Source organism: Mus caroli, chromosome 10 (assembly GCF_900094665.2).
Source record: "Mus caroli chromosome 10, CAROLI_EIJ_v1.1, whole genome shotgun sequence".
NCBI lineage: Eukaryota > Metazoa > Chordata > Mammalia > Rodentia > Muridae > Mus > Mus caroli.
The window spans coordinates 75,560,956-75,570,071 of NC_034579.1; the positions used below are offsets into that span (position 1 = coordinate 75,560,956).

A 9,116-nucleotide genomic window follows, 5' to 3' on the forward strand; every position below is an offset into this window, starting at 1 on the left:
TTTTTTTTTTTTTATTATTTTTAAGACAGGGCTCATGGAGCCCTGGCTGCCCTGGGACTCACAAGGTGGGCTTGAATTTACAGAGATCTGCCTGCCTCTGCCTCCCAAGGGCTTAGATTACAGGCTTGTGTTACCACACCAGCATATTTGTTTTATTCATTTGTTTTTGTTTTGTTTTGTTTTGTTTTTGGACAGGTCTCACCTCAGTACGCTGGGTCACAGGTTGATGCTGAATTTTTGATAATCCTCCTGCCTCAGCTTCCTAAGTGTTGGGATCACACTAGGACCTGGGGAACTCTTACGTTTTATTTTTATTTTATTTTATTTTTATTTTATTTTATTTTTGGTTTTTCGAGACAGGGTTTCTCTATATAGCCCTGGCTGTCCTGGAACTCACTTTGTAGACCAGGCTGGCCTCGAACTCAGAAATCCGCCTGCCTCTGCCACCCGAGTGCTGGGATTAAAGGCGTGCGCCACCAAGCCCGGCTCCTCTTACGTTTTATTTATGAGACAGGTCTCTCTTTGTAGCCCTGGTTGTCCCAGAAGTCTCTATGTAGACCAGGCTGGTCTCAAATCAGAGATCCTCCTGCCTCTGCCCCCTGAGTGCTTGGATTAAAGGTGTCCGGCCACCACCACCTCCTGTGGCCCGATTTAACTTTTTCATGTTTTGAGATAAGGGCTCCTGTAGCCCAGGCTGTATTCACTGTGTAGATCAGGCTGGCTTCCACCTATCTCAACCTACCCAGCACCCGTAATAGGTCTTGTACCCCAGCACAAACCATGTCTTACTTTTTGTTGTTTTAAGACAGGCTCTCTGGTAACCCAGGCTGTCCTGGAACCATTGATCCTCTTGCCTCTGCACCCCAGTCAGTAGATTACAGGCCTGGGCCCCCATCCTACCTCTGTGGGACAGGTGTCACTCTGCTGCCCAGTGTGCCCCCCAGCTGTGCCAACCCTCCCGACTCCAAAGAGGACCTAGCACACTGTAGGCACTCCATAAATCCACCGTGAAGCCTGGGCGTCCAGGCTGCGAGTCTGTGGCCTTGGGACTGGGGGCGGGGGGCACTGATGCAGGCCTCCGGCCGGGGTTCCGGGCCGTGGCGGGGGCGGGGCGCGCGGGGCCAAGGTCACGGGTGGGGCGTCCGGGCCTGCGCAGTGCCGGGCGCGGCAGGTGGAGCGGGAGCCCGGGCGGCACCGCGTCGCCATTACACAATAGCGCGGGCGGCGCGGGCGGGCGGCGGGCGGCGCAGGAGGCGGGACGCGGGGCCCCGGAGCTGTCGATCGGGGACAAAGCGCGGCCGCCCGGCGCCCCCCGAGCCGCCCGAGCCGGGGCGCAGCCCGCGCCCCCCGCGACTGACATGATGTTTCCGCAAAGCCGGCACTCGGTAAGGGGAACCCCGCGCACTGCACCCCAGAGCTCTCCCTGCACCCCCAGCTCAGCTCACTGCACCTCCGGCGCTCACCCTGCACCCCAGCTCAGCTCACTGCACCCCTTCTAGGTCGGATCCTGTCTCTCTCCCCGCCCTGGGCCTGTCCCAGGGGCTCCCTACGCTTCCCCAGCTCCCACAGGCCTGTTCTGTCCCCCCAGCCCTGGGCTCGTCCCCAGGGTCCTTGCACCCCACAACCCAGACCCTACGCACCCCACCAGTCCAGCACAGCATCCTTCAGCCCAGATCCCTGAACTTTGATCCCTGCCCTGAGTCCCCTCACCGCCTCCCCCACACCTCGCCCAGCCCGACTCCAAGGTCTTCTCCCCCACCCCCCCACCCCCCGGGCTCCGGATCAGCCTGTCTTCAATCTTGGGCCCGCACCCCACTGCGGCCGCCTTCGGCCTGTCTTCCTGACCTGGGGTTCAGGCCCAGAGCTGCAGCACCCCAGTCACAAGCCCATCATCCCCTCACCCCAGACCCGCATGTCCTCCAGCCGAGACCTTGCATCCCCACCTCGGTACACCCCCCCCCCCAGGCCCAGCTCTATAAGAGCTTCAGACTGGCCTGCCACCAAGTCCAAGGCCCTGCACCCACCATCACCTCGGCCCTGCACTTCCTTACACCTCAGATCTGCCCTGGCCCCAAGTCTGGTGCCCTCTACCCCCCAATCCAGTCCCCACACCCCCTGTCTCTCCCTCCAGCCCTGTCGGGCCTGGCGTCACCATCCGGGCCCAGCGCCACCCCCAACCTGGCTCCGCGTCCCTCCTCCAGCTGTAGGCCCCGCACCCCAGCGGCCTTCCTCCTCCTAGCCCCCATCCTGCACCCTCAGCACTAGGGTTGGTGGGACCCTGTGCCCGTATAATGCCCAATGCTCCCTTGTCCGGAGCCGGATACCCCGCAGTCTCCCCCCCCCCCGCCCCCTCTCATGTCCAAGCCCATCTGTCGCCTCCCACACCAGCTCCCAGTGGCCTTGCTCCCCACACCCTACCCCTTGCCTTGCTCCCCAGATCCGAGATCTTACACCCTAACTCATGACCCAGTGCCCTCAGATGCCGGCCCTGTACATACCCCACCCCACTCGCTCCCCAACCCCCCAGCTTCCAGCTCTCCCTAACTCCCAGGACATGATTTCTCTGTGGCTTTGGCTGGGGCCTGGGGGGGGGGAACCCCACAAGGCACCCCTGGGCCTGGGCAGCTTTGGGAGGTCCCTTCCTGAAAAGCACACCCGTGAGGAAACAGGTGTGATGGGGGTACTCCCAGGAAATGTAGGGTGGTAAGCTAGGTGCCTCTTCCATGCTGGCTTTGAAGGGAGGCCTGTGCCACCCTGATTGACTTAGAGGGGCTTTCTGGGGAATTCCTCTGGGAGCAGCTGAAGGACAGAGGTGCACCCCGCCCCATGGATGCCCGCCCTTCCCAAATGACCAGTGTGTAAAAGTGTCCCCACTGCCTAGGGGCCTCACAGCCCCTTCCTGGCAGCCCAGGAAGTGGGGCATGGGCGGGGCAGGACGCTGCTTACCCTCCTGCCCCCGCAGGGCTCCTCCCACCTCCCTCAGCAGCTCAAGTTCACCACCTCCGACTCCTGTGACCGCATCAAAGATGAGTTCCAGCTGCTGCAAGCGCAGTATCACAGGTGAGCCCGGGCCAGGGCACCTCCATGTGTCTGTAGAGTTGTCTGTGGCTTGAAGGAAGGCGGGGTGGGGGGTGCCTCTGACATCTCAGGGCTCAGGAGGTGGGGCCAAGAGGGTCAGCAGTTCAAGGTCATCCTCAGCTACTTAGCAAGTTGGCCAGCCTGGGCTACATGAGATCATGTGTCCAAAAACAATCAGCCCCATGGTGTGGAGGAAGAAAGTAAGGCATACAGCGTTCATGGTTCCAGAGGCCCAGTGCCTATGTTTAACACAGGCTAGAATGGGTGCCCAGAGAGGGTGAGTAATCGGCTCAGGGTCACACAGCCCTACCTTCTTCTGTCCAGTTTTGGAGTAAGGTCCCACAGACCCTCCAGCCTGGTCACTCCCACCACAAATACTTTTCTTGTTCCTAATGGGTTCCTCATGTGTGAAACTGAGCACTCCGAAGCCCAGGGTGTCAGCAGCTTCCTGGGGTGTACAGCACAGACGCAGGAAAAGCTGCAAGCAGCCTGAAGCTGGGGAGTTGGGGTCCCAGCACGGGTTCCTATCTAACCTAGGCAGGGTTTGAGTGGGCATGGAGATACAGGCCCAACCTTCCAGCTCTCACAGGCAGGTGAATAGAGTCGTTCTGGGCTAGCCTGAGGTACAGAGCAAACCTCTGTCTCAGAAAACAAACTAATAATAATGATGATAATGCCTTTATTTTTTATTTTTTTATATGTAAGTAGCTACACTGTAGCTGTCCTCAGACACTCCAGAAGAGGGCATCGGATCCCATTGTAGATGGTTGTGAGCTACCATGTGGTTGCTGGGATTTGAACTCAGGACCTGAGGAAGAGCAGTCAGTGCTCTTAACCGCTGAGCCATCTCTCCAGCCAATGACAAAACCTTTAAAAGACCCTTAGATTTCTCCAAGAAACAAAAAGTAAATCTCAGTGTTCATAGAGTTTTCTATTTAAAAAAAAAATGTTATATTTGAGTTTTTGGTATTTATTTTGAGACAGGATCTTAAGTGATCCAGGCTTCACCCAGCTCCCTATGTAGCCAAGGATAGCCTTGAGCTTATACAGTAGATGTCAGGCAAGGCCCAGGGTGCTAGGCCAGCCATCGACCTGCTTGGCTGCTCCCCCAGTGTTTGCCATTCTAAAGAGGAATTTAGGGCACCAGTGTTTGCACCCCCATGGTTCTGGGGCCAGTCTTAGGCTGACTTCTTCCAGGACCTGCAGGGCACACGGTGGCTACAGGGCTGTGTGTTGTCCCCTTGGCAGATGCCATCTCTGAGCTGCATTGTGCTGTGCCCTGTGCACTGGGCCTGGGCCGGGCCTGGGGGGGCTCCTGGAGAAGTCCCGTGTTGACTTTCTCCCATCGACCTTGGTGTTGGGCCTCGTGCAAAGTGCAATCACCGGTGAGGTACACTAGCCTTACTTATTATGTAAACGTGGGCTGGGGGCCCACCCCTCAATCCTGCGCCCCTGAGTGAGTGGGGATGTCAGCACTTGGGGAGCGTATCAGAAGCCTGCTGGCTAATAAGCACCATCCCAATTTCCAGGACAGGGTCTCACTCCGTAGACCAGGCTGGCCTCAGACTCACAGATATCCATCTGCCTTACCCTCCCAAGCTCTAAGGGCTGTTTGGATTTAGAAAGAAATACCCTGATTGGCTTGATGGCACAGGACTTTAACCTCAGCACTCGAGAGACAGAGGCAGGCGAATCTCTGAGTTCCAGGACAGGGCTATACAGAGAAACCCTGTATTGGAAGAAAGAAAGAAAAGGAAGGGAGGGAGGGAAGGAGGGAGGAAGGGAAGGGAAGGAGGAAAAAAGAGAAAGAAAGAGAGGAAGAAAGAAAGAAAGGTTACATTGGGGGGTCGTGCTGTTGTTCAGGTGTGGAGGTCCAAGGACAACTTGGGGGAGTCACTGCTAGGCATGGTGGCAAGAGCCACACCTAGGAGTAGCCTCCTAGGACTGGAGAGCGAGCCACAGGCCCAGTCCCTTGACTCCACTGACCTGTCCTGGTCCCTCCTGGTCCAGGAAGGTTGCCGCTACAAAGAGAAAGCAAGTGGGGCCCACAGAGGTAGAGCAGCCGGCCTAGAATCACACAGCATGGGAAGGCAAAGCAGCCCTAGCTGCCGGCTCTGATGTGACTAGAGAGAAAGAGGGGCTGGACATGACAAAGGTTCCTGAAGCCAGGACACCTTGGGGTGCTCTGTTCCTCTCAGCCCCAGGCCATCTCAGTCTTCAGCATCTGTCTGTCAGTGTGGAGAATTCTCCTCGGGTTTGAGTACTTGGGTTACTGCCCACTGTGTGACCTTGAACCTCTCACTCACCCTCTCTGGGCACCCACTGAGTCATGTGTTAAGATGAGATTAGATGGATGACAAGTTCTGCAGCCCTCATCCGCCCCGGAGGAGGGCACCTCTGACTATGGTGGTTGTTATTCCATTGAGAATGCTTTCATAGTTTTAGTGGAGGAGACCAAGTAGCCCCACCCACCTGCCTGGGATCGCAGAAAACCCAGGGGTGTCCTTAAATGCAGCCAGATGTGGTGTTTGGCCCTTCGCAGTTTGCAGCTTGGGGCAATAGCTCAGTTGGCATGTCCCAGCACTTGGTAGGTGGAGGCCAGGAGGATCAGGAGGACTTCTGAGTCATCCTCAGCTACACAATGAGTTCAAGGCTAGCCTGGGCTACATAAGACCCCGTCTCAAAAAACAAAAACAAAAATAAAAAATCCAAAAAGTTTTTAGCTTGACCCTCCAGAGGTGCCCCCCACCCCGAGGGAACCTCAGTTGGCTTCCCTTATGTGTCCTCAGCCTGAAGCTGGAGTGTGACAAGCTGGCCAGCGAGAAGTCAGAGATGCAGAGGCATTACGTCATGGTAAAGCCCCCTCTGGGACTGGGGGTGGGGGGTGGGGTGGCGACCCAGACTCCCCACATACCGCAGATGCCTGCTACCGAGTCCCCCACGGGCTAAGGGCAGCCTGGCCACCGGCCCAGGTGGTGGCCGAGGTGCCAAACCACCGGCTCGCAGTGTGGGCCGGCCAGGTCTCGGCTGGCCTTGGCGGCAGGAGGAGGAGGCAGCTGTGGAAGCCAGTCGCAGCCAGCCACAGCCAGCCGGAAGCAAGAGTCCCCTCCCTCCAGGCCAGGCATCCCTTAACCCATCCTTGACCAGAGCCCTCCTAACCTCCACAGGACCAAAAGGGGATTGTGCCTCGGCCCTGTAGTTCCCAGCAGGGGAGGTTGCTGGGGTCTTGGGGCATTGTGACAGGGGTCTTGAAGAACAAATAGGAGCTCACTGGATTGGGGGTAGCCTTGCTGGAATGTGTAGGGAGAGGCAGGCCACCCACAAGGCCACATCCCTTTGGTTCCTGACACCCCTCTCCACCTCACAGTACTATGAGATGTCCTACGGATTGAACATCGAGATGCACAAACAGGTAAGTCTTACTGTCCCTCCTTCATGTCCTCAATGCCCTGTGATTCCCAGACTGAGCGTTAAGGCCACTCCTGTTACCCCCTCCCACCCCTCCAAGTGCCCCAGGTACTGAGGGAAAATCATGTGTTCCAGGCTGAAATTGTGAAGAGGCTGAATGGGATTTGCGCCCAGGTTCTGCCCTATTTGTCACAGGAGGTAAGCAAGCCACCAGCAGGGGGCAGTGGGGTTCCCTCTGCACCTTGCTGAGCGCTCCCTGGGCACACACCTGCCCTTTCTGAGCTTAGCAAAGGTGAGACGTGGAGCAGCTGCACTCAGACCCCTGTGGCAAGGCAGAAAGAGCTCCCTGGGTGGGCGGGCACAGGCGATGGGAGCCCCCACCACCAGCTCTGAGGATATTCCTGTGAAGTTGAATTCCTAGTCTCCCACCCCAGCAGCCCCTGAACCCCTAGGACAGGACTTCTCTTGAGCATTTGCACTGGTTGCCCACTGCACAGGAGTCGCCGTTCCCCCGCCCCCACCCCTCAGTCCCTTTCCAGCTTTGCCTGAGAGAACTCTGTCTCCTTCCTTGCCGATTCCAGCATCAGCAGCAGGTCCTGGGAGCCATCGAGAGAGCCAAGCAGGTCACGGCTCCTGAGCTGAACTCCATCATCCGAGTAAGTCGGAGCCTCTGGTGGACTGGGGACCGATGGGTGACCTGGGTGGCCAGGGTCAGGTGACAAGACCCTGGGCTGACTCTGTCACCCCCACCCCCACCCCACAGCAGCAGCTCCAGGCTCACCAGCTGTCCCAGCTGCAGGCACTGGCCCTGCCCCTGACACCGCTGCCTGTCGGGCTCCAGCCACCGTCCCTTCCTGCAGTCAGTGCAGGCACAGGCCTGCTGTCACTCTCTGCTCTGGGTTCTCAGACCCACCTCTCCAAGGAGGACAAGAACGGACACGATGGGGACACCCACCAGGAGGATGACGGAGAGAAGTCGGATTAGCTCTTGGGGAGGGGGGAGGGGGGAGACCAGGGGAGACAGGCACAGAGAGCGCAGTGTTCTAAGGGCCACACAGCACACAGCTCGGTCACTACCCAAGCTTCCACCTCCAGTCCTGGTTCTGGCTGTGCACCCTGGGCCTAGGGGATGCCAGAGAGACACCCCAGGCTAAAGGTTCTTCCCCACCTTCAACATTTCCCTGGGCCACAGCCACCAATCTCGGCCCAGAATGTACACAACGCTAGCTGCCCCTTTCCACCCTGTGCACCCCGAATCTGCCCCCATCCCCTTCTCTGCTTCCTGCACTGCACACCTGCTAGTTCCAGACCCCTCCCCCCAGCTCACCCAGCTCCGGTTCCCTCAACCACAAAAGAAGGGGACAGAGAGAAAGCATTGGCTCGGGACTGCAGTGGGGGTGGGCACCCCACAAACTTCCCTCCCCTCTTCCCCAAATAAACATGAGGGTTAAAAGTTGGTTTGTTTATGATTTCTTTCTCGTGCCAGTATTCTATAGCTATCATCTCAGAAAGGAAAAGAAGGAAGCCCCAGGAGTGTCTGTGCATAGGGTTAGCTTTGCTGGTCGCCTTGGTCTCTGCCGAGAGGTCAAAGGCCAAGCCGCTGTACTGAGGATGGGGTCTAGCTGTGCCTTCAAAATAAAAACATGAAAAGGTTGGCCACTGTGTCCCTGCTTCTGTCTTGTGGGTGGGGAACCCCCTTTCCTCAGGGTACCCTGTGTCCTGCAATAAGACATCCCTGGAGCAACCAAAGACCCAGAGAGGGTGAGCTGGGGACCTGGGCCCAGACAGTGCAACTCAGTGCTCAGGTTTCACACTTTTTTGGCAGGGTGGCTGTGGTACCCACATGGATCCCTTGGTTACCTTCTGGGAGATGGCCTGGATGCTCCCTGTACCCCTCCCAAGCTAGGCTGTCCCCTGGGCATGCGCCTCAGTTTGGGGGCCTTTTCCTTTCTTGTTTTTCTGAAATGGTTTTCTCTGTATAGCCCTGACTGCCCTGGACTCATTCCTCAAACTCACAGAAATCCTCCAGCCTCTGTTTTCCGAGGCCAGGGATTAGCCTTGTGTGCTACCTGTTTTCTTTATCTGCTTTGTTTTCTGTTTTGTTTTTATGTTTGCTGGTTTATCATGTCTGTGTCCTGTTTGAGGACACCTTGCAGGGATCTGTTCTCTTTCTACCGTCTGTCTCAGGAATCAAACTCGGGGTGTCAGGCTTTGCAGCAATTGCCTCTACTGGCAAAGCCACATCTCACTGGGCTACTTTTTGTTGTTTTTAGGCTGGCCTGGAACTTGGTTTGTAGCCTAGGTTCACCTCACTCAGATCCCCAGACTGTTTTTGTGTTTTGAGGCAGGTGCTTACCACAGCCCTCAGACCAGGCACCAAGTGACCTGGAGTTCACCCTGGACCTTGGGGTTCTGTGCCCACAGGGTCAGAGGGTCTAAGGGGACCAAGGCTTCTCATCCCTCAACTGGGAAAAACAGTTTGAGGTGTCTCAGTGAGCGGGGTGTTGTCCTCTTTGCCTCTGGGGCTTATGGAGAAGGTCCTGCCAGCACCTGGCAGTGGGGGACCTCAGGGAGAGCACTGAGCCAGCCTGACTTTGTGTAACTGGTCACCAATGTTCTGGTCACCTGAT

The 9,116-nt window shown here is 57.2% G+C and overlaps 1 protein-coding gene across 2 annotated transcripts; it reads left to right on the plus strand.

The window, feature by feature from the left end:
• The first annotated feature begins 1,165 nt into the window (after window positions 1-1,165).
• Tle5 (TLE family member 5, transcriptional modulator) lies at window positions 1,166-8,141 on the plus strand. 2 transcript variants are annotated; one of them, XM_021174432.1, is made up of 7 exons: window positions 1,166-1,385; window positions 2,963-3,060; window positions 5,868-5,931; window positions 6,446-6,490; window positions 6,622-6,684; window positions 7,068-7,142; window positions 7,250-8,141. In XM_021174432.1, the coding sequence occupies exons 1-7, from the start codon at window positions 1,359-1,361 to the stop codon at window positions 7,469-7,471; spliced, it is 594 nt and encodes a 197-aa protein (XP_021030091.1). In that variant the 5' UTR covers window positions 1,166-1,358; the 3' UTR covers window positions 7,472-8,141. The 2 variants fall into 2 exon arrangements, with proteins under 2 accessions (XP_021030091.1, XP_021030092.1); XM_021174433.1 differs by having other exon boundaries at window positions 7,253-8,141.
• The last annotated feature ends 975 nt before the right edge of the window (window positions 8,142-9,116 follow it).

Bases quoted from the DNA above. Each gene is read 5' to 3' on its own strand.
- Tle5 (XM_021174432.1), top strand. From the start codon at position 1,359: ATGATGTTTCCGCAAAGCCGGCACTCG. The intron at 1,386-2,962 runs GTAAGGGGAACC...CTGCCCCCGCAG, and splicing joins TTCCGCAAAGCCGGCACTCG to GGCTCCTCCCACCTCCCTCA. The intron at 7,143-7,249 runs GTAAGTCGGAGC...CCCACCCCACAG, and splicing joins AGCTGAACTCCATCATCCGA to CAGCAGCTCCAGGCTCACCA.